The 25,384-nt window shown below is 38.4% G+C and overlaps 1 protein-coding gene across 2 annotated transcripts; it reads left to right on the forward strand.

The window, feature by feature from the left end:
* Window positions 1-18,519: 18,519 nt before the first annotated feature.
* LOC104097890 (phospholipase D delta-like) lies at window positions 18,520-25,204 on the forward strand. 2 transcript variants are annotated; one of them, XM_009604516.3, is made up of 11 exons: window positions 18,520-18,605; window positions 19,952-20,933; window positions 21,010-21,126; window positions 21,338-21,532; window positions 21,783-22,046; window positions 22,135-22,203; window positions 22,318-22,465; window positions 22,924-23,072; window positions 23,369-23,542; window positions 24,267-24,464; window positions 24,591-25,204. In XM_009604516.3, the coding sequence occupies exons 2-11, from the start codon at window positions 19,968-19,970 to the stop codon at window positions 24,882-24,884; spliced, it is 2,574 nt and encodes an 857-aa protein (XP_009602811.1). In that variant the 5' UTR covers window positions 18,520-18,605; window positions 19,952-19,967; the 3' UTR covers window positions 24,885-25,204. The 2 variants fall into 2 exon arrangements, with proteins under 2 accessions (XP_009602811.1, XP_009602808.1); XM_009604513.3 differs by having other exon boundaries at window positions 18,554-18,698.
* Window positions 25,205-25,384: the final 180 nt, after the last annotated feature.

Below are 25,384 nucleotides of genomic sequence, written 5' to 3' on the forward strand. Positions count from 1 at the left end.
GGGAGTGGGACCCTATGTTGGAAAGTCATCAGGTTGTGCTGGCATCAACTAGGGAGTGGGACCCTATGTTGTAAAGTCATCAGGTTACGCTGGCATCAACTAGGGAGTGGAGACCCTATGTTGGAAAAGACGCAGCTGGGGATCAGAGACCGTAGTTTTGAATTATTTTCAACATCATTTCTTCTTTCCTTCCTTTATTTTTCAGAGAGTGAGTGAATGGGGGAAAGAATTTTGGAGGAGACTTCCCTTTTGAAGTTGTTATTGCAAAGCTATTTCCAGCCCTTGCGCGGTTTTCCTTTTGGTTGCCCCTGGTTTTTGCAAGGTTGCTTTCGGGTTGCACCCGTTTCCTGTTTTCTTCAACAAAGAATAATTTGTCAGTTTGAAATGGTGGTTGGTTTTGTGGCCTTGATTATTTTGGTAAATTGATCTCGGCCTGTCCTTTTGACGAAGATCTCAACTGCTTGCTTACTTGCTGGGGATTGGTTTCATTTCTAACCCTAGAGATCTTGACTTTTCCAAAACTTTATCAGAACAGTTAATCACGCGGGACTTAACCTTCTTTAACTTTCTTTTGCCTTTGCGGCATTTTGACTTTGATCCCTTTCCTTTCAGGAATTCTTGACTTCAAAGCATCAGCCATCATGGCCAGTCGATGTCGACTCGATGCACCTGCCGAGGCTGGGCACTTTTGCGTACTAGCTTGTATCAAATGAGAACCTTGTAAATTAGTCTTGCCATCCTTTCTTTGTCTTATTTTAGAATAAAATTAGACCGAAAGGGATTGAAAGAAAAACAAACAACAGAATGGATGAATGAATTTAGACAAGAGGTATCTATTTCGGGGGAAGGAAAGAAGGACTTATCTGGAGTGTATGCGGACTTCAATGAATATGACATGCCTCTTGGACTGGATGCCCGATATGTGCGAACCATCCAACTCTCAGAAATCCATCATAGCTTATACCTCAAGATTTGAGAAACCTTGCCCAGGATTGTGTTCATGTCAGTGACCAATTATCCTCTTTTTCAATCAGTGGTACCCTTTGCGGGTTTTCACCAGCTAACCTCTCTCATTTCTCTTCTCACCATCGTCTTGTAGTGCTCTTTGCAGGTTTTCACTAACGAGACTCTCTCATTTTCAATTTCTCTCATTTGGTCGCATTAAATCCAAGTCACTGTATTCTTCAATTTTGGACATCTCTACCGATTGATCGGAAGGACTTCAATAGGATTTGGGTAGAAAACATTTGAATTGAATTACAAACTTGGAACCTTTCAGGCGAAAGCGTCGCCAAACCATTATAAATCCTGCCCTAGTTTCATCTTCGAGGGAATTTGAATTTTTATTTTGGTGTGACTGAACTCCAGAGTGAGGCTGCCTACGTATCCTTTCGGAATCAAGTCTAACGTAGTTCAAGTAAACATTTTGTTTTTGTTTCATTTTTGTTTTGATTGATTGATTTGATTGTTTTTTTTTTATAATTGAACTTTCAGGTTCCAAGGAGTGTGATCAAAGAAGAGTAATCGGCTCAAAGGGTTTACAAAAACTTGATAGTGTTTGGGTAGCGAGAATGAAAGCCTTCGTCATCCCAATCGGAGAGTATTAAGACATCTAAAGGGGTTAAACATAATACCTTTTGACCGCATCCGCATTGACAACTGTTTCAGGGTCATTTCCTTCAATGTCTCCCAAGTACAATGCCCCTTCCGGCAACAGTTTTCTTATAATGTACGGACCTTTTCAATTTGGAGCAAATTTTCCTTTTGCTTCCTCGTGATGCGGGAGAATACGTCTCAGAATGAGTTGCCCCACTTCGAATCTCCTGGGCCACATTTTCTTGTTGTAGGCGCGGGCCATTCTTTGTTGGTACAACTACCCGTGACAAACTGCGGCCATCCGCTTTTCATCAATCATAGTTAATTGTTCTAGCCGGGTCTTGACCCATTCATCATCCTCGATCTCAGCTTCAACAATGATTTTAAGAGAGGGAATTTCAACTTCTGCAGGTATAACAGCTTGAGTGCCATAAACCAATAAGTAAGGCGTGGCCTCAACCGATGTGCGCACGGTTGTGCGATATCCCAATAATGCGAAAGGCAGTTTCTCATGCCATTGTCTAGAACTTTGAATCATTTTCCTGAGTATCTTCTTGATATTTTTGTTTGCTGCTTCAACGACACCATTGGCTTTGGGTCGGTAAGGGGTAGAATTGCGATGCGTAATTTTAAATTGTTCGCATACCTCCCTCATCAAATGACTGTTCAGATTTGCAGCGTTGTCGGTAATGATAGTTTTTGGAATACCAAAATGACAGATAATGTTGGAATGTACGAAGTCCACCACTGCTTTCTTGGTGACGGCTTTAAAAGTGACCGCTTCGACCCATTTTGTGAAGTAATCAATGGCAACCAAGATGAATCTATGCCCATTTGAGGCTTTAGGCTCGATCGGCCCAATGACATCCATACCCCAAGCAACAAATGACCAAGGTGCTGAAATAGGATGCAACTCTGAAGGCGGTGCATGAATCATGTCACCGTGTATTTGACACTGATGGCACTTCCGGACAAAACTGAAGCAATCCTTTTCCATGGTCATCCAGTAATAACCTGCCCGCAGGATTTTCGTTGCGAGGACATATCCATTCATATGAGGCCCGCATACTCCTGAATGCACTTCATTCATGATCTTTTCGGCTTCTTTGGCATCCACACACCTTAAAAGATTCAAAGCTGGAGTTCTCTTATACAACATTTCTCCGCTTAAGAAGAAACTGCTGGCAAGCCTTCTAATGGTTTTCTTTTGGTCTCCACCAGCCTGCTCGGGGTATTCCTTTATTTTCAAGAACCTTTTGATATCATGGTACCATGGTTGAACATCTGGTTCTACTTCAACTGCATAGCAATAACCATGTCTTTCTCGAGTTTGAATCTCCAGCGGGTCAATATGGACATTGCCTGGATATGGCAGCATTGCAGCTAAGGTAACTAGTGCATCGGCTAACTCATTGTGGAATCGAGGAATATACCTGAATTCAACGGATTTGAACCATTTGCTGAGATCTTCCACATGTTGTCTATATGGGATAAGGTTGATATCTCGAGTTTCCCATTCGCATTGTGCTTGCCGAATGATCAAATCAGAGTCTCCCATGATTAGTAATTCTTCTATATCCATGTCAATTGCCATGTTCATGCCCATGATGCAAGCTTCATATTCAGCAATGTTATTCGTACAGAAGAACCGAAGTCGGGACGTAACAGGATAGTGCTGACCAGTGGGCGAAATCAAAATTGCCCCAATCCCGACACCTTTTGCATTTACAGCTCCATCAAAGAATATTTTCCAAGCATTGGTGTGCTCTGGAATTATTTCAACTGAGTTTATCCTCGTCCGGAAAGTATGTGCTTAGGGGTTGGTATTCATTATCAACCGGGTTCTCAGCTAAATGATCCGCCAAGGCTTGAGCTTTCATCGCCGTGCGGGTGACATAGACAATGTCAAACTCAGTGAACAGGATTTGCCATTTTGCTAACCTTCCCGTAGGCATTGGTTTATGGAATATGTACTTAAGAGGATCCATTCTGGTTATGAGATATGTGGTATAAGCCAACAAATAATGTCTAATCTTTTGAGCGACCCAAGTTAAGGCACAACAAGTTCTTTCCAGCAAAGTGTACTTGGCTTCATAACCAGTAAATTTCTTGCTCAAATAGTATATGGCTTGCTCTTTATTCCCGGTCACATCATGTTGCCCGAGGACGCAGCCAAAAGAATTCTCCAGGACCGTCAAGTATAAGAACAAAGGCCTTCCAGGCTCAGGTGGAACCAACACCGGCGGATTTGACAAATATTCTTTGATTTTGTCAAAAGCTTCCTGACACTCATCCGTCCATTTAATTGCCTCATCTTTCTTTAGCAGCTTAAATATGGGCTCACATGTGGTCGTGAGCTGAGTGATGAATCTACTGATGTAATTTAACCTTCCCAGCAAACTCATGACCTCTTTCTTGGTTTTTGGAGGTGGTAGATCTCGGATAGATTTTATCTTTGTTGGATCCAACTCAATACCCCTCCGACTGACTATAAATCCCAAGAGTTTCCCAGATGGAACCCCAAATGCACATTTAGCATGGTTTAATTTTAAGTCATACTTACGTAGACGCTCAAAGAACTTTCTCAAATCTCGCACATAGCCTTCTTGTGTTCTGGATTTAATGATTACGTCATCAACGTACACCTCGATTTCTTGGTGCATCATGTCATGGAAGATGGCGGTCATAATGCTCATGTAAGTTGCCCCGGCGTTCTTCAGACCGAATGGCATGATCCTGTAACAGTAAGTCCCCCATGGTGTGGTGAAAGCTGTCTTTTCTGCGTATTCTTCATCCATCAGGACTTGGTAATACACATCATAACAATCCACAAAAGACTGTATCTCATGTTTGGCACAATTGTCGACAAGGATGTGGATGTTTGGTAATGGGAAGTTGTCCTTGGGGCTTGCTTTGTTCAAATCCCTGTAGTCAACACATACTCGGATCTTCCCATCCTTCTTTGGTACTGGGACTACATTGGCCAACCATGTGGTATATCGGACTACTCGGATCACACCAGCTTTTAATTGTTTGGCAACCTATTCTTTAATCTTATCGCTGATGTCTGTTTTGAATTTTCTTTGCTTTTGTTGGACAGATGGACAGCCTGGATAAGTTGGCAACTTATGTACCACTAAATCGACACTTAGTCCTGGCATATCATCGTAAGACTATGCAAACACGTCTTTAAATTCAAACAAAAGTGGAATCAATGCATCTCTAGTTTTTTCCTCAGCGTGAATGCTTAACATGATTTTTTTGATCTCTTCTGAGCTGCCCAAATTAACTGGCTCGGTTTCATTTAAGTTCGGCTTAGGCTTATTCTCAAATTGTTCCAATTCTCGGTTTATTTCCCTAAAAGCCTCATCTTCATCATATTCTGGTTCTTGATTCATTATTTCACAGTTAGACAACGTTTTAGGATCTGGGCCTGAAGTCCACAGGCATGTCATGTTATTTAAGTCCGCATTATTAGAACTAAAAAGAGAAAGATAAGAAAAATAGCATAATCAGAAAGAATAATAGGAAACGATTCATAGCCGATGAAATATTGATTTCATTTCATTGAATTTGAAGATAGGAGGGTTTACATCGGAATTTAAAAAGACAACAAAATAAAACATTCGAGTTACACCCTAAAATAACTCAGAATGCAGAAAAGATGGCAAGACTGAACTATCGGGATTCCCGCCTGACAGGGAATGGAGTAGCCTTCTAATTTTGAAGCTTATCATTTGGCCCCATGTATTGCATCTCAGCAGTGTTTGAGCCTTCCCTCGGTTGGACCATGTGGGCTTCGTACAACATTCACCTCATTGCCTCACATATGTCCTCAATTTCTTCGGCCGTGAAGGCTTTTTCTTCTTCTTATTCTATATACCTTGGCTTAAAAAATGACTTGGCGAGATACGGTACTGGCTGAGGCAGGACCCATCCATTTCTCTTACGTTTATCGGCCCATTTTTCGTCAACACTGGTAGCTTGGAAACCTATGCCAAAGAACTTCTTGTTGGCAGCCAAGGTAATGGGTTCTGTGATGCCCTGTAAAGATACCCCGAGCCCTTTATCGAGCTTGTACCCATGTTTGATCATCTCACTGGCGATCATGATTAATGTGCTTGATAAATAGGGTTGAGGACATGGAGTTCCTTCATCGCACTGGTCGGCGACTACGATTTTAAAGGCTTGGTAGACGATGTGTTCACTTTCCTCTCTGGCCTCCAGACATGGGATTGACAGGTCCCTGTAGATTGACTATTCATCTTCTCCGTGGACAACTATTTCTTGATTTTCATGTTCGAATTTGACCATTTGATGGGGAGTAGAGGGCACAGCTCCCACGACATGGATCTATGGTCTTCCTAAGAGAAAGTTATAGGAAGTGTCCATGTCCAGAACTTGGAATGTTACTTCACAATCTACGGGGACAATGGTTAGGATCAAGTCAATTTCCCCTATCATATCCCTTTTGACACCGTCGAAAGCACGCACGCAAACATTGTTTGGTCTGATCCTTTCAGTCCCAATTTCCATCCTCTGCAATGTTGATAGAGGGCAAATATTGACTCCGGACCATCCCTCAAATTTGACAGTCAAGTGAAGGGCCTTGTTGTGGGCGGCTCCTTCGGGAGGCAAATCGTTTCGGCTGAAGGAGGTTCGGTTGACCTTAAAAATTTGCTCTGCCATTCTTTCTAACTGTTCAACCGTGGTCTCAATTGGAACATACGCCTCATTCAGCGTCTTTAGAAGCACCTTTTGGTGTTCGTTTGAGCTCACAAGTATATACAAGAGTAAAACCTGGGAGGGGGCCTTTCTCAGTTCATCAATTACATCATACTTCGAGGTTTTCATCTTACGGAATAATTACTCCGCTTCTTCAGCAGTTACAGGCCTTTTGAGGGGGAAACGCTTCTGCTTGGTTTTGTTCAATTCTTCTGGGTTATGATACTTCCCAGATTGGTTTGTTTCATTCACTTTCCCTTTAACTTCCTTCCCTTTATATGTGACAATTGTCTGATTGTAGTTCCAAGGGACGACATTAGTGTCTTTTATGGGATATTGTGGCATGCGGGTAATGATTAAAGGCTCATCCAGCCTAGGTGGAATGACTGGCCTCTGTGCCACGTAAGTCCCTCTTGGTACATATATTTTTGGCAGATTTGGCGTGGTTTTCCTCTGCTCCAATCTCTTGGGAGGGTTTAACATGAGCTGTCCCTTTCTGGGGGCTCTTGGGATGTAGAGAATGGCCTCTTTGGCATGTGTTGCCCCTGTTTTTTCTTCCCCGTCCTTTTCTTTATTTTGGGGAGTGGAATTCATCTTTTTATCATCCCTGACTTGTTTTGCCACTGCTTTAGGTTTCTTCTCTGGATTAGCAATGACAATAATCGCTTTTAATGCGGGGTCGAATTCTTTGTCTTCACAGATCATCCCGATGACCGGCCCATTGTTGTGGGTTAGTAACGGGTTGTTGGTTACATTGGGGACTTCCTCATCCCTTAGCACTACCATTTTCTGTTCGATCAGGTTCTCGACTGCTCTCTTAAGGGTCCAACAATCTTCAGTGTCATGCCCTACCGCCCCGGAGTGATAAGCGCACCTGGTACCTGGCCTGTAGGATAGAGATTCTGGGTTCTGTCTATTCGGAGGTACAGGCTGCAACAAGCCCATTTGGACTAATTTTGGGAAGAGGCTGGAGTACGACTCGCCAATGGGTGTGAAGTCAGCTTTTCTGGGTGGTTCACGGGGACGGGTGTTATATTGGTAATTATTCTGTGGTGGACGGGGATTATTCGAGGCTTAGTGAGGAGGGTTGTTTCTTGGAGGTGGAGCTCTGTTCTGATTGTAATGTTGATGTGGTCGAGTGTATGGTTGAGCGTTCATTTCTGCATAAGGATGTGGGGCCATAGCATAGGCTGCATCCTGGTGGGGGTAATAATGCTGCGGGGCCCTGGAAGGTGGACCAGAATAATCCCGGGGTTGCCGAGAGTTTCTTAAGCTCGAAGCCATCATGGCTCCCTCTTCTTTTTTCTTTCGGCTTGCTAAACCTCCCGAGCCGCTCTGAATGGCTTGGGAAGTGGCTCTTAGAGCTGATTGACTTAAGATGCGGCCTGTTTTTAGGCCATTTTCTACCATTTCTCCAATCTTAATGGCCTCCGCGAACGGTTTACCCATGGCAAACATCATGTTTTGGAAATAATCGGTCTCTTGGGCATGTAAGAAGACACTGACCATCTCGGTCTCATCCATCGGGGGTTTTACCCTGGCCGCTTGTTCACGCCATTTGATAGCGTATTCTCGGAAGCTTTCCAAAACTTTCTTTTTGAGGTACATCAAAGAATTTCTGTCCGGGGATATATCAACATTGTATTGGAATTTCCTTACAAAATCCCGGCCCAGGTCATCCCATATATTCCAATGGGAGATGTCTTGGTCCATATACCACTCAGAAGCAATTCTGGTGAGGTTTTCTCTGAAATAGGCCACTAACAGCTCCTTTTTTCCACCAGCATCCCTCAGTTGGTTATAATATCGCTTTAAGTGAGCAATCGGGTCTCCATGCCCGTCATATCTTTCGAACTTTGGTGTTTTGAAGCCGATAGGTAAATGCATATGAGGGAACAGGCACAGATCCGCATATGAAATACTCTTCTGGCCACTCGGGCCCTACATGTTCTTGAGGCTTTGCTCGATGCTTTTTATTTTTCGCGCTATCTCCTCTTATTCAAGATTCCTCGCAGCTTTCTCATGTTCTACATGAGACTCAAATTGTGGGTGTTGAGGATAAGAATTTGGGGTAACCCGAGCGGTGTCCAATTGGAATTGGGGAGCTTGGAAAGTAAAAGTTGATGGTTCGAAGGTTTTTCGAGGTAGTGTTGGTTGTGACATGCTAGAGGCTGGTGGTGCTGTGAACACTGTAGATGATATTCCTGAAGATGGTGCATAGGGGCGAACCTCAGAAGGCATACCAGCGAAGTTAGTTGACATAGTGGGGTACCCAAATGGGATGAATAGGTTGGTCACTGGGATAGGGACATTGGTGGTTCCTCCCGTCCTGGGGAGAAATTCAGGGAATCCAGGGATAGTACTGGGTGGTTCCCTGCTATTGGACCAGGCGTCCCACATTTCTAGCATACGACATTGTAGCCTTCTAGTTTCCTCAGCAGCTGCTGACTCTGACTGCGGGATAGCCGATACTGGGCTATCCTCGGGCTCAATGATGGATAGATGACTTTCTGAGGTCATGGCGATACTTCCTTTAGATCTCGTGAAATAAGGGTGTGAAGCCAGATTATCACTACAAAACCAACCACCTAAAAATAGAACATGTTCTTTTAGAGCACACACAACAAATCGGTTAGTTCGAGACATTTAACATATAGGGAATCGCATATTGGGGGATGCAATGCACAACAGTTAAACGTTTTCCTAAATGTTTTGCAACGGCTGTGTGTTTCATCCCGGCTTTATTGTCTCTCTCTTTTGTTTTCTTAATTACTTTCTTTAGGGTTATGATCGAATCCTACGTGGATTGCCTACGTATCATGACGCCGCATGAATCAAATCATTACATAGTTCAGGGGATAAGTATGAAATAACAAAGCACATTTTTTTCATTTCATTAACAAAGATATCTCCTTCTTTTTTTTGGGTTTTTCATTACAGGGAATTAAAGTACTGACGACTATAAAGGAAAATAATACAGACTCAAAATAAATTACAAAACAATTTTGAACAAAACTCTAGAAAGCAGTAAAGTACAGACTCGAAAATTGGAAAGTCAAAAGTACACGAGAGCCTCTACTGGTCTTCTTGGAGCCTGTGGGGCATTAGCTGGTCTTTGCGTGGGCCTTCGTGAAATATCTTCTTGAAGATGGTCTAAGTCATCCATTACTTGGTGAACGAAGGTCATCATAGAAGCGAAAAATATGGACCTAGTCATGTCTTCACACTCGTGACATTTCATCACGACATAGTCAGTTATCTTCTTAATCCTGGTTCTGATAACTCCTTTCTCTTGACGCAGACGCCCAATTTGCTGTGCCCGGGCCTCCAACACTTGTGCGCTGGTATTGTTTTGGTCCTGTAGCTGTTGCACACTTTCTTCTAGTTGGCAAATTAGTGTGTAGCAATGCTCTTTTTCTGTTTTGAAATCTTTGGTTTGCTGGACCATCTCATTCCCAAGGGCAAACAACTTTTCCTTTAGAATTGTTATTTCTTTGCCATATTTTTGTCTCAAATGGTGGGCCTGTTCTTCTGCTCCCTTAGCTAGTTTTGTTTGAGCATCTAGCAAATCTTTTTTGTTTTTTATCAAGTCGGCTGCATAGTCATGGACCTTCATTCTTAAGTTGTTGATGATCTTTTCATCTCTCTCGCTTCTTATAGGCGTTTCGGCGGCTATTTTCATATTTTGGAGTTAGGCTCGGAGCGCCTCATTCTCTCGGGTTAACTTTCTCTTTTCACCTTCAGCTACCTGCGCCTGCAAATCATTGTCAAATGCGAGATTTCTTAATTTTTCCTCCAAGGCATGGATAGTGGCTTGATATTTCTTTTCTTTTTCTCCCCAGGCCAACCGTTCTTAGATTTTGTCACCAAAAACTTGAACATGAGGCCTCTTGGAGGGCCTTTCTGGATCGGGCTCCGGTTCCTCATCAATGCAATTCCTTTTTTCGAACCATGCGGCATAGCCCGGATCTACTTCACCTTTGGCAAGATCAGGTACTTGGGTGTCCTCTTTTAAGTATCGGCACCCATTTCAGATTTGTTGAATTAAAGCTTTGGGAAGTGGGGCTTCGGGATGTAGCTCAATAACTTGTATGCTCAAGTCTTCACCCTCAGGCACTACTTGATACCTTCCTAATTGCCTCAGAACCCTTTGGGGTGCATATGGTTGGACACTTCTCAAGCCCATCAATAGCAAATAGTTTTTTGTGGAAAATAGTTTTTTGTGGCTGTCATGTATATAACTTCCCTCACTGGGAGCCATCCTAAAGTCCACTCAATCTGATTCGCCTTTAAAGTTCTCAAGTGGGCGATCCAAGCTTCAACCCCTTCTGGAGAGTTGTAATCTTTTACCCTCTCCTTATAACTCTCAATGAAGTTGCTCTTGCTTGGGTCGTAGCTTATAAATTTCGAATGGTGGCGAAGATGTTCAATTAACCACATTTGTAGAAGGATATTGCAACCTTCAAAGAATGTCGCCCCAGCCTTACACCGTGTTAATGCCCGATAGATATCCGATAATATAAGTAGAGCAAGTGTGTGATCTTCTTTGGCAGTTAGGAATTGTGCAATTCTAGCCATACAGATATCAATTATCCCTTTTTCATTTGGGAAGACCATGATGCCCAGGAATGCCACTATGAAAGCAAAGCGACGATGAATTTTCCAAGTATCTTTGCTTTGCTTGTTGTTCAACCCTTTTTCATGCGTTTCAAACCCATTTGGATGTCCATACCTGGAGTACAGGAAGTAGAAAGAGCAACATCCATCGTTTACATTGTTCTTCCTTATTTATTTACTGATGTTCAAGATATCAAAGAACCAGCACACAGAGGGAGGCCTTGGGAATATAAGTTGCTGTTTTCTCAAGTCCCGGCCAAAACCAGTATATCCAGCTATTTCCTCCAGGGTGTGAGTGAGCTCAAAGTCCGAGAAGCGGAAGACATCATGAACGGGATCCCACAAGGGCACTGAAGTCTTGATCAGATCATTCTGGGGCTTGACTTTCATAATATCCGTGAGAGCACTCAAATGTTCTACTACCCAGTCTTGACCATCTTTACCCAAGCCATACCACCACATTTGAAGCTGCAGTGGAGCCTGCTCTACAACATTTAACGGCGGGTTCTGGGCATTATTCATTTTGTACCTGTGAATGGTTAGGGTTAGGGTTGTCTCTAGTTCGAAAGACAGAGCAGCAGACTCTTTTGCAAAAACCAGTTTTCAATATTTCAAAGGGAAATCACCTGAAGGTGGTTATTTATGCAGCATTGGCCAAAATGATCATCTTTGCAATAATGGCCCCTTCCTACTTTCAAATAAAGTTTTAAGGCCGGGGTAAGGCATTTTATGGAAAAAGTGATGCCTTATTGATAAACATGTCCGTTCTTAGCGAGAATAGCCCTTCGATAATTTAAAGGTATTCTAAGGCTATTCCGGCAAAAACGGCGCAGGACTTAACTGAAGCTGGGTCGGTTTTTTTATTTTTTGATCAATGGACATACTTTATTTATTTGGTTGGAAAAATTGGGGTCGGCACCGATGAGATTTGCCTACGTATCTCACATCCGGTGAGATTCAGACCCGCGTAGTTTGGTTAGTTTTGACATCATTGGAAAAGCATGATATTGACTTACTTTTATTTTTGAAATGCATTTTCTTTTTCTCTCTTTTTCGAAAATTTTGGCAGAGTTTCGAGGAATTTTCAAATACCGGGATTTTTAACCGGGTGAATTTCCTATCCTACCTCATTCTTGATTTTTCTGTTATTTCTATTTTCTTAACCGGTCAACAAATAAGCCGAAATAAATAAATGCGCACATAGCACGTAAGATGCATCAGGATGGTCTTTTATTTCGGGTATACCTGTCCTAGACGGACCCAACCCCTGTGATGAGTCCCCTAAGTCAAATGTACGTGATACAAACAAACGTACCTACTAGGGATCCGACGTGAGGCTATGTTATTCTAGGTTTAAACCTGGGGGTGTGTTCTAGATATGTCTTACCCAAGCAGACAACTTGAGCCGAGGTGGGGGCAACGTACAGGGAGCACGAAAGTCTACCCGGCCTAGTAGCTAATCCATCCTCGTTCTATTTGGTACGAGCTCTAACAGAAAAGTGGGACACGCGTATGTGTGCACCATATTTTTAGAAGACTGAGAAGGGAGGCGTAAGAAGACAGTTTAATATAGTTCAAATAATATCAAAGCGGTAAATGAGCAGCGATTAGCACATTAGGCACAAAAATACAGTAATATCAACAATGAATAAAGCCAAGTACAAATTACATTACAAGCTCAAATTCTTGAACCTTGAACCAGAGATTCTGGGTTCGGTCCTCAACAGAGTCGCCAGAGCTGTCACACCTCCTTTTTTTCGATGAAGGATAGGGGAGTTTTTTCAATTAAAGTGATATTAATCGAAATAGGATTATTTATTCAATTTCAGAGTCGCCACTTGGAATAATTTATATGGTGTCCCAAGTCACCGGTTTATTTTAAATCCCAAATCGAGGAAATTGACTATGTTTAAAGTCTGCGAAACACAGAAGGCCGGGTAAGAAATTTTGTTAACCCAGGAGAAGGTGTGAGGCACTCCCAAGTTTCGTGGTTTTAGTACGGTCGCTTTAATCATATACTTGGCTTAACTAAATTGTTTAATTACGTATTTTAGAACCTATGTGCATTTACCTTTTACCGCTTTTAATTATAGTATTTATGGATTTAATCTTTGAAACAGACTACATGTGTGTAAGTCCGCTTTGTTTGGGGCACTAAAATCATGTCATGCGAACGTGTACACAATTAATTGTGCTTTATTAATTTAAGATTGTTTGACCAAAGTTGCGCGAACGCATACCTCGATTTAATTTTGGATATCGGGATCACGTCACGCGGACATGTACGCAATCACGATAGTTGTTTAAAATATGCACCTAAAGCATTTCTACGAGTGTTTAATTAAGGCGTTTTATTTATTATGATTGTTTGACCATGGTCACGCGAACATGTACCTTGGTTTGTTTTTGGCATCACAACTATGTCACGCGTGCGTGTACATAATTGTAATAATTAAGTTGATTATAAATACCTTAAGTTATACTTATGTCTCTAAACTAAATACTCGATGTCATATGGCTAAGTATAAAGGTGCAATACTAGGTGATATGTTTGTTTGTATTAGATGGGGGCAGCTTATGTATTATCTCTCAAGTAGGCCCAGATTTAAAGTTTGAGGCCTGATAAGGACTGAGTCCAAATGAACTCTAGCTCAAGACATATATTATTCGTTATTGGGCCTAGCTAATGAATTCAGTTCAAAAGAATTTGGGCCTGCTTGAGTCTAATTGACTCTGGCCCAATGCATATTTTAAGGCAGCTAAATGAATTCAGTCCAAACGATTTGGGCCTAGTGATCATGGAGTCCAAACGACTCTGGCCCAACACAATGTTATTAAGCATTCAATCAATTAAACACATTTAATGCAAGAAGGTTTGGGCCTAATAATGAGTCTGGATGACTCTGGCCCAATATCCATTTGTGGACAAATAACTCAAAAAATAATTTGGGCCTGATGATAATGAATCCAAGTGACTGGCCCAGTGTATATTTGTGAAATGATTTTGAAATTAAAATTTGTAACAACAATTATCAGATTTTACCTATATTTTGTTTATCTTAAAAAAAGAAGTTAACAGGGGTCTTGGGATACGAACAAAATAAATCGAAATTTTGGTTAATTTTTGGATAATTTCCTATTGATTGCCTAAGCCTCTTAGTAACTTATGTTAAAGTGCTAAGTTTAAGACTCATTGTGTATTTAAAACAATAAAAAATCACTGCCTTCACTTGAATTATCAATTTAATTTATTAGTCAAAATTTCAGAGTACAATCTCGTAGACCCAATTGATTTGGGCCTGAAAATGTACCCTGATTACTATTAGGTTTGCTTGAAAAACCTAGTTTTTTCATGGCTTAGAACTAATGGAATCAGATTTACTATATTTGATTGTTTTAAATGAAATGGTAAAACTGCTAATTAAACCAACACATTGTACATGATAATATAATATAAAAGCTAAATTATTATATTAGTGATAACAAATCTATCTATTACTACTTTAATAAATTTTTTAAAAAAATGTCTGTGTGTGTTGTTTTTGCTTCTACTATTACACACGCACATACAGATTTTGTGAATATATAAAGCTTTAAACAGTTTTTTTTTTTTTTTTTTACAGTTTTAAGAATATTTTAATATAAAAGCTACCATGACTTAAATGAATCAAGCAGTATAAATAACTAACCACTCTCAACCAAATAACTTTATGCAATATTCAAACAGAACACAGATTTTTGATAACCAGTAGAATCATAGTCATGATACAACAAGATTTAAATATTTACATTGCTTAAGGAAGTACCTTGATAGCAGCAAAAATTAATAAGTAAGAAAATAAGTCTCTGAAAGCTTGAAGTAAAGCAGCAGCAATGAAACCTAGTAAGGTAGGAAGAACAACCTGATTTTTAAAAGAAAACAGGAAAGGATTGTATATTTTTGTCTCTGAAAAATCAAGATTGTTTTTCAGAAGTTTTTCTTTTGGAAATGAAGAGAAAACCTTAAGGTAGTGCAGAGATTTCTATGTGTTGTTGTGTGTGTAGGTGTGTAGCTATTTCAGTGTGTATATTGTGTATCTTCAGGTATCTATAATGTGTCCGCCCTTATAATGAAAAGGAAAGAGTGTATTTATAGAGTAAAGGAGTAAAAAGGGATGAGAATTAGGGTACAAAAGAATCTGCCAAAATTCTCATAAATTAGGAAAATGGCATCTTTCTTAACAGAAATGGACAGCTGTCCAATTTTTAGTACCTTTCTTATCTCAAAAAATGGACAAGTGTCCAATTTTTGGATATTTTTTGATCTTATCCCTATTTTCCTACTCAGCATTGGGACAATTGTCCCTATTCTAGAAGTTTCTAGTATTTTCTGAATAATTTTCAGAACTAGGATTCCAAAACTGACCCTTAAGGGTCTTGGAATTTTCTCAGAACCAGATTGGTTCTGGGCCTGAGTCAGGTGACTCTGGGCCTAAGGACTTTGGGCTCTTAAGTTTTTTACAAAGTTATGGGCATGTGTGAATAGACATGCCCAATTTATGAGCCAAGTAGAATAGGCCACTTCAATGAGGGCAAGTTCTTAACCAAACCAAACAATAGTAAAAATAAAAAAATAAAAAAATAACGGCAATTAATTTAACAAAATAAACAACAAAGCAGTAATACTAAAAATAAACTCAGAACTAATAAAGATAAAATAAATTAAAAAACAGAAAGCAAAAAAGGAAAAATAAAGTAATCTAACACTGTTTTTACTTTATCTTAATTAAGTTTGTTTAATTAATCGATTTAAACAGAATATCAGATAGTAATAAATAAATAAATAAATAAAACAAAGAACAATAATTGACAATAAACACAAAATATAAAGATGAAAAACAGGAAATAACATAAAATATACCCAAAAAAATAGATCTAGCTGCTAAAAACCCTCATGCCAAGACTCCCATCTGGGATCTGAGATCCTTGATGGGAGATCTTGGCAGGAGGATTAATAAACGGACTAGGTTGGATTTAGGATTTTGAAAAATAAATCTAGGGTTTCGGAGATCCTAAATCTAAGATCTATGATTATTGGTGAGGTTTTTGAGGATTTGGTTGGTAGGGTGAGGTTCAGGAAGGTGAGGAGAGTGTATGGGGTAAGTTTGGGTGTCTTTGGGGTGTCGCCGCCGCCGTAGGCGATTTTCGACGACGGCTTAGGGCGGTGGTTAGAGAGATAGGTTTATGGGGGTAGTTTCTAGGGTTTGGGGGTGGTTCAGAGAGAGAGAGGTGTGAGACGGGAATGAGGAGGTAGGAGATGGTTTGGACATATATATACTTAGGGGGAAAGGAATTACGGGCCGTTGGATCTATTGAAGATCAACAGTCAGGATCAATTGGTGCTTGAAACGACACCGTTTAGGTTTAGGCGGGATTTCAGACGGGTTAGGGGATTGGGCTAGGTAATTTTGGGCTAGATTTTGGGGATTGGGCTGGTTTTTACACTGGCCCAGCCCGATTAATTTAATTAGTCCCCTAATTAATTTAATTAATTCTAAAAAATCTAATTAACTTAACTAAAAATCCTAATTAAGTACTAGGATATCTTAATTTATAAAATTAATTAACTATTTATCTTTATTATTTAACTAATTAATCAATCATAAGTTATAACAAGTAAAACTACTAATTTTAACATTAAAACTAACAATGTCAAAAATAAATAATTTTTGTGATTTTCTTTTAATAATAGGATTAAATTACGCAATTAGGTGTTAAATTAAATTAAAAACCTAATAATGCAAGATGATGAAGGTTTAAATATTTTTTGTTATTTTTCATGACTTCAAAAATGAAAAACAAATGCAACTAAATGCAAATAATTTCAAATAATTAACAAAAATCCTAAAAACAAATCTAAAAAAAATAAATATGAATAATTTATTTATTAATTTTGTAGGAATATTTTGGTAGGGTAAAAATTACATGCTCACATAAGGCCATCTCCAACCCTCCCCCATTTTTCCATAATGGGGGCAATTTTTGCTATAATGAAGCTCCAACCCTCCCTCATTTTTACCCCCAAAATGGGGGATGAATAGTGTCCTCCAAATATGGGGTACACTATTCATCTCCCCATTACTATTCATGCATATTTTATTATTTAACTCTTTTAATTTATCTCTTTATATATACCTAATTATGTTTATGTAATATCTTTATAATATTAATTTTACAAACTTTGGCGTATAATTTTGATAAATTAATTTTTGTGCATTTATTATTTTTATGTAAAATTGTAAGTTAATTTTATTATAAGTTATAGTTGTACAAAAAATATATAATCATCTCAAAAAATGAATGGTGCGAATATAAAATATTAGATGTTGCTAAAATTGAAAATACATTAAAATTGGAAATACATGAAAATTGAAAATACATTAAATTAAAATACATAAAAATTGAAACTACGGTAAGTAGCATAATAATTTAGTAGGGAGGTATGTCATTTTCGGATACATCAAAATCATTATAAAAGATGGAATTTGTTTAATGAAATTTAAAAAATAAAAATTAAAATGAAAGATAATAATATAATATAAAAGAGAGAAGAATATAAAAAAGAATATTCGCTTTTGAGGGGGGAAAAAAATTTGGGAATGGTTGGAGTAAGTTGTCCCGGAAAATCTCCGATTTGAGGAGGAAAACGGGGGTAAAGGTTGGAGATGCAAGCAGAGACTAGTATTTCATTCACCCTCGTATCTAATCAGATCCTGTCAATGCTCAAAATTTCAAGGATGTTCTGCTGTTAAATTGATTTCCAGAGCAACTTGATTCGCTTGGTAAAATGTTTCTCTGAAATGCGGAGCTCTCTCTAGTTTGACTAATTTACATCGACAGTGGTAATTCTTTGTTCTGGGTAAGATGGTTGAAAAGACTTTTTAACAAGGATGAATTTATGCAAGATCTCATACATTCATCTACACGAAATAACCGTGGACTCTTAAACGATCATCTGTTTTTTTGTGGCATATAGGGGATAAGTTATATAACATATTGCATATTGGAACATGTAATCCATACAAATCATAAAAGTACCAAAATAGCTAAATCATTATATATACAATACTATCCCTGAAGGGATACAAAAGTATCATCAGTTAATGTTAACCAATATATTGCTGCGTTGTAACTCATTTTGAGAATTACATAAAACGATATTCACCAGTTATACTCTAAATCGAAGATCTACCAACAAAATGTGTGAGGTAGTATCACGCAGAGCATATCCGTATTTTAAAGAAAAATATTTTTTCATGTGTTTCGAATTTCTTAAAAGGGGCAGAAATTGAATTTACAGTATCACATGTATTTTTCTTTAAAAGTTTCTCCGTAATATTTTTATTTTTTATTTTACAGATCCCACATTTTAAGCAAGTGACCTAATGATATAAAAATTACTTACATCCTTTTAGAACATGCCTAATTATTTTCTTTTTTCACCGAAAGAAAAAAACTACGAAAATACTTTAGATAGATCTGCTGGTAAACAATTCGTGGCAAATTACCCGCCAATTCCGGTGTCAGACAGTTAAACTTTTCCTTTCGAAAGCACTATGACAAACTACCAACATTCAATTCAGTTATTGGCCATTATTTTTTCTCTGCTCACTCCATTCTATCTCCAGGTAAAATAATGCATGAAAACAGAACCCCTGATGTAAAATGTGAATCTTCATTATGATCTTTTTATATATGCAGAGGCGGATCTAGGCTGATTAGTAAGTTCAACTAAACCCATTATTTTCTATTCGAACTAGTACTCATGCAAAAAGAACACATAAAAAATCATACGTATAAGAAGATCACACTCATTCTGAATTAAATCCTTGATTCGACTATATATATATATACACACATGCACCTACTGTTTCATAGGATTTCTTTTCATTATTTTCTTATTAGCGACATTTTTTGTGTTTAATTTGATAGTTTTCGCAGTTATTTGTTGGCTTGTTGCATCATTTTAAGTTTCAACATGGAAACTGATCAACAGACTTTCTATTTATTATGATCATATAAGTGCCAACACCTTCTAATCTGATCAAGATTGCTTCATTTTGGAGCTGATCTTAATCTTAATCTTAATCTTAATCTTAATCTTTACTATTAATTGGTAATTCTGTAAAATGTTTTTAGTAATATCTGGTATTTGGCTGAATTTCGAGCTCCAGTAGACTGGAGGACCAATAATAAGATATCATATGTCACCTGAGGTTATGAAAGGTTTGAGCTGGAGCTAGTGCTATTGCGTATAGGAAATTGATGTCCTTAAGATATTCTAAATCAGGAAAAGACGAAATTTGATTTCTCTATTTCATGTATATAAATGAACTTCTTGTTCTATTTAGCCAACTAACATCAGAATAAACTACTATTTAGTGAGGGTCTGAATTTTGCACAGGTTTTTGTTAGCAGACTAGTAAAGAAGGAATTAGCACAAAACCACAAGATATAACATTGAAAAAAAATTACACGTCAATTTGTATTAGAAATGCAAAGAATGCATATCGGTGAAGACATAATGTCATATAATCTGGAATATCATATTTGGTTTGTAATAACTCATTTTATTACATGGATAGTTGTAGTTAGCAATTAGCATCAGCTTCAGTCATAGGTTTCTAAGTGCATATCCTTCTTGAATTTTGAAGATGCCAAAAAATTAAAGCTAATCTCCATATCATCAAATATGGTCCTCAACAATTCAATTGCTAGATCAGTTGACCTATATGAAATGCTTTTGTAGAAGGTAATAAGTCTTCCTCAATGTTAGAGTAGCATGTTCATTGGTCCACTACAAGAACCAGAGTTCTTTTTTTTTTTTCACAAATATAAATTTCTGGTTCTAGAAACTGAATTATTGATTCCTTACAAGTTGTCATTTTGGCAATTCAATGTATAATAGAGGTTAATGTTAGACCTCACTTACATAGTTGTTGTGCTTTCTCATTGTTCTTTAATATTTGTACAGTTACAAAGGAAGGAAAATGATACATTCAGTTGGCAATTGGCTGGAAAGGCAGACAAGTGCCCCTGTGGCAGGAGTACCTGGTATGCCCTTAAAAGCTACTGAGAACATTCAAGACATATCTGGAAGTACAGTACTTCTACACGGAGAGTTAGACTTGTGGATTATAGAAGCAAAGTCACTTCCAAACTTAGATGCTAAATGTCTTCCTATGTTCTCTTGGAAAAGCAAGGACAGCAACAACGCGTCAGGATTGATAGATACTAGTGACCCGTATGTATCCGTGTGTCTAGCTGGAGCAAGTATAGCTCGAACTGCGGTAATTCCAAATGATGAAAATCCGACATGGAATGAGCGTCTATGCGTACCAGTTGCTCACGCGGTAGACAAAGTAGAGTTTATAGTCAAGGATAATGATAGAGTAGGTGCTGAATTGATAGGAATAGTGGAGATATCAGCTAATAAAATTGTTGAAGGCGATGAAATAAATGGTTGGTTCCCTATTCGAGGATCTTCTGGGGATCCCTTGGACACGGGTGCTCAACTGCATCTGTCGATCCAATATAGGCCGACAGCAGAGAACCCTATGTATAAAAATGGTGTTGGTAATGAGGCTGATCAAAAGGGAGTCCCGCATACTTATTTTCCTCTACGACAAGGAGGAAGTGTTACGCTTTATCAAGATGCTCATGTGCCTGATGAAACATTCCCTAACATTTTGCTAGATAATGAGAAGGTATTTAACCGTAATAAATGTTGGGAAGACATATGTCATGCCATATTGGAGGCGCAACATTTAATATATATTGTCGGTTGGTCTGTCTATCATCCGGTTCGACTCATAAGAGAACCTACAAGACCAGTGCCTTCTGCTGGCTGGCTAGAGCTGGGGGAACTGCTAAAGTACAAGTCGCAAGAAGGAGTTCGTGTCATTTTGCTCATCTGGGATGACAAGACTTCAAATGATGATTTATTCCTCAAGACGGTAATATTACTGCTATAATTGCTATGAGTAGTCAGTTAATGATTTGATGATATAGTTGTTATGAATTTGATTGCAGGAAGGTGTAATGCAGACTCATGACGAAGAGACCAGAAAGTACTTTAAACACTCGAGTGTCCATTGTGTTCTTTGTCCTCGTTCCGCTAGCAGTAAGCTTAGCATTTTCAAGCAACAGGTACCTTTTTTTATTTCTGCTTGAATAGATGGCAAGATGAATACTTATGTCTACGATTTCTGTAAGAAAAAAAATTCTTGTATGTGTAACAAAGATATAATTTAAGCTTTTTAGTTATTGCTATACTGGTGTTTTTTGTTTATATGCAACTGCTTGTAAATCACTGCCGTAATAATTCTCTTCTTGATCAAATGAAAACCTTTAACTGCAGGTTGTTGGAAACATTTTCACACATCATCAGAAATGTGTGATTGTTGACACACAGGCAGCTGACAATGACCGAAAAATTACTGCTTTTATTGGAGGCCTAGATTTATGTGACGGCCGATATGATACTCCAGAACACAGACTGTTTAATGATCTTGATACTGTCTTTGAAAATGATGTGCACAATCCCACATTCACAGTAAGCTGTTGTCTTGCATCTCATTGAAGCTTTTCAACTAAGGTTTTTGCTTGATTTTTCAAGGTCTCTAAAAGATTTAAAGTATATATGACATATAGTGAGTTTATGGATTATCTAAACAACTTAACAGCTGAGACTACAATTTTTTCATGTTAATTATACGGGAAATATGTTAAAATAGGTTACAATTTTTTCATTAATATATGAGGTATTATTAGTAATGTCTCAAAGGCTTACATAATATGTACAGAGTTGCTCAGGTGGGCCAAGAGAACCATGGCATGATTTACACTGCAAGATTGAGGGTCCTGCTGCTTACGATGTTTTAACAAACTTCGAGCAGAGATATAGAAAGGCCATAAAATGGATCAGAATAAAAAAATGCAAACCGGGGTTAGATTCATTACTTAAGTTAGACCGGATTCCATCAATCCACATACCTGCTGCTGGACTTGATGGTGACCATGTAGTTCGTGTCACAAGAGAAGAAGATCCAGAAAATTGGCATGTTCAGGTACTATACATGCATGTTTCTCCTGTATATGTTGTGGTCTTCTGTTTTCTTAAAATGTTAAAATTTTCAGTATAATTACTTTTTCCAGGTTTTCCGATCAATAGATTCAGGATCTGTGAAAGGGTTCCCAAAGGACGTTAAGGAAGCAGGGGCTCAGGTAGCACTAAGTTGTAAAAAAAACAGTGTTCTATCTGTAAATAGTTTCAATGTTGTGTCTGAAATCAAGTCAGCATGTGAAGATGTATACCTAATTTTGACTGTTCAATTACAGAATCTTGTCAGTGGAAAGAATTTGAGGATAGACAGAAGCATACACCTGGCTTACGTGAAAGCAATTCGATCTGCTCAACACTTCATTTACATAGAGAATCAGTATTTTCTTGGTTCTTCATATTGTTGGCCGTCCTACCGAAATGCAGGTATACAACTGTTCTTATCTCGATTCAAAAGTCGTCCTCGAGTATTCTAGCGATAGTCTAAGTTTTGCCTAGCAAAAGAATACTGTTATAAACAGAAAGCTTGACTGTGATATAGAGGATTGGATTTCTGGTTGGGATATAGGTGTAATATCTGATGCAACCTTTAATTCATATATTCTCTCCAATGCTTCATGATGTTTCCGTGGGCGATGCATGGCATTATTTTGGTGTAGGATGGCATTGGTTCCAGATTATTTTATCGTACTGCCTTGTAGGTTTTTCTACTTTTTTGGTAAACTTCTTGTATATGGGGGTGTTTTTCCCTTCTTTTATTGAAATTTATCACTTCATCTAAAAAAAAGGATGCAAATGAATGAGCATTTTGACTTGTTTGACAAGAAAATGCGATTTTAATGCTCACTAATGCATAACATGTGAGTATTATATATAATTAACAGGTGCGAATAACCTTGTCCCTATGGAAATTGCTTTGAAAATTGCCAGCAAAATAGCAGCAAATGAACCTTTTGCTGCATACATTGTGGTTCCAATGTGGCCTGAAGGAATCCCGACCAGTAATGCAGTGCAGGAAATTCTCTTTTGGCAGGTTTGGATTTAGTACTGTACGTATTTATAGTAGAGGTCTTTATTTTTTAGTTGTAGATGTTGTTTCCTACGGAAGTAAGTACAAAGTAACATATCGCACGAGAAGTTTGAGCTCAACTCCAGTGATGAAGGTAAACTCAAGTACCCAAATGCGGTTAAACTTACGTAGTCAGCTAAGAGAACCATGATTTTCACTTTTACTCCTGGTTAACTCCAACTAGTCTTATCTTGAATTTGTTGTTTCAGACTAGCTTTTATAAACATCTAATTCTTGGATATGGATTGGGATAATCGCAGGGTCAAACAATGGCTATGATGTACAAAATTGTTGCACAGGCTCTTGAAAATGCAGGCATATCTCAATTTTTCCATCCTCAGGATTACTTGAACTTCTATTGCCTTGGTAACAGAGAAGCAAAGAAGCGTGGAGGATGTGACGAAGATAATCCACCTCCCCAGGAGTATTCACATGTAAGTTGCATGTTAATTTTCTGGGACTGGGACTTTCACTAATGGCCCGATAATGTAGTAGTTTACCTAAAGTGTTATTTGTTGGTTAGCTACATCCTAAATTAGGTTTTAATGTCATTGAAGTAACTGGATTTTATACATGTTGGCACCAATTAAGACTTCAGAACTGGTGATGGTGGTGATGCTCAAACAGCAACATCTATAAATTGCTAGTTCTCTTTATATTCTCATTTAAGAAAAAGCAACAATAGGACGATGAAATGAAGAAGAATGAATGGGAGTCATCGGAGGAAGTACTGGAGAACTTGTTGTGCTAATTTTGGATAATGCTAGTTTCATCACGACCAAGAGAGGTGGTGCCAGGATATAAAGTTTATGGGTTCTGAACTAGCCATTGGATCCATAGCTCACAATTATATAGTTATACATATTTAATAGATTTTTAATACAAATACAAGGTCTAAACAAAAGCTATTGGTTCATCCGAACCCGTAACTTATACGATAGCTCTGCCCCTGACGACCAAAATCATCGAATTTGGTGGAAATCATACTGCTATTTTTAGGGTCAGCAGTATGATGCTTGTAGAACAATAATTTATGTCAACTGATAACTCTTCAAGTTTTTGTAAAGCTTTTCTCATCCATTTCCATTTCTATTGTCAACAATAAAATCCTGACTATACACTGAAATCCTTGTCTTTTCTTCTCTCAAACCTCTGCAGGAATTGGCTCAAAAGTTCCGCAGATTTATGATATATGTGCATTCAAAAGGAATGATAGCAGATGATGAATATGTGTTGATGGGTTCTGCAAATATCAACCAAAGATCTTTGAGTGGTTCAAGGGATACAGAAATAGCTATGGGAGCTTATCAACCACATTACACATGGGCCAAAAAGGAGTCTCATCCACATGGCCAGGTTTGGAGTTTGATTTATTTCTTACCTTTATTTGAGTTCAGCAGGAGCAAATATAGGAGCTCGCGGTTGTATAACCTTATAATCCATTGAAATGAGTTTCTTCTTTTTCTTTTTTCTTGCATTCAGGTTTATGGTTATCGGATGTCTCTATGGGCTGAACATCTTGGTGCAGTTGAAGATGTGTTCAAGGATCCACAGACTATCGAATGTGTTAGACGTGTTAACGAGATAGCTAGACGCAACTGGCAAGCATTTGTAGCAGATGAATATCGGCCGATGAAAGGGCATTTAATGCAATATCCAGTTCATGTAAGTAAAAATGGACAAGTCACAGCACTGCCTGGATTTGAGTCTTTCCCTGATGTTGGAGGTAAGATTCTTGGGGCACCAACCAATCTTCCCGACGCTCTTACCACGTAATAATCATATAGGCACAACTGGAAATGCATTGTACATCTGAAGTACCAAATATTGAAGTAAAGCCAAGGATCGAAAACTGGAACTTGGAGTCCTTTGAAGCTCACTCAACAGTCCATTGTGCTTCATCTGTCAGTCTGATGATTAGGGATTAAAAAGGCTCAATCTCCTATAAGATGGAAAAAGTTGTTTGAGATGGAAAATTCCATTTTACATAGGATATACTCCAATGATATTCTTCTGTTTTACAATTTTGACATTCTTTGAACACTCAAAAATACCAATTATCAGCTGAATATAGTACTGTAGTAATATTTTTTTAAGTCTTCTGTACAGTATTAGTGTGCATTATTTGGTTTTCTTTGATGATAAATAGAATAATATAATTGACCTAAAATAACACAAACTCTATCCGTGATATCTTATAGGTTCGATTATCGATACTAAACCTATAACCGATAACATATGACAAGGGCAACATGATCATCAAAGTTCTTGAATTG

The sequence above is a fragment of the Nicotiana tomentosiformis genome, chromosome 1, assembly GCF_000390325.3.
Source record: "Nicotiana tomentosiformis chromosome 1, ASM39032v3, whole genome shotgun sequence".
Lineage (NCBI taxonomy): Eukaryota > Viridiplantae > Streptophyta > Magnoliopsida > Solanales > Solanaceae > Nicotiana > Nicotiana tomentosiformis.

Coding starts and splice junctions, on each gene's coding strand:
- LOC104097890 (XM_009604516.3), top strand. CDS start 19,968: ATGATACATTCAGTTGGCAATTGGCTGGAAAGGCAGACAAGTGCCCCT. Junction 22,047..22,134: donor CAGAAAATTGGCATGTTCAG/GTACTATACATG, acceptor TACTTTTTCCAG/GTTTTCCGATCAATAGATTC. Junction 24,465..24,590: donor AGTCTCATCCACATGGCCAG/GTTTGGAGTTTG, acceptor TCTTGCATTCAG/GTTTATGGTTATCGGATGTC.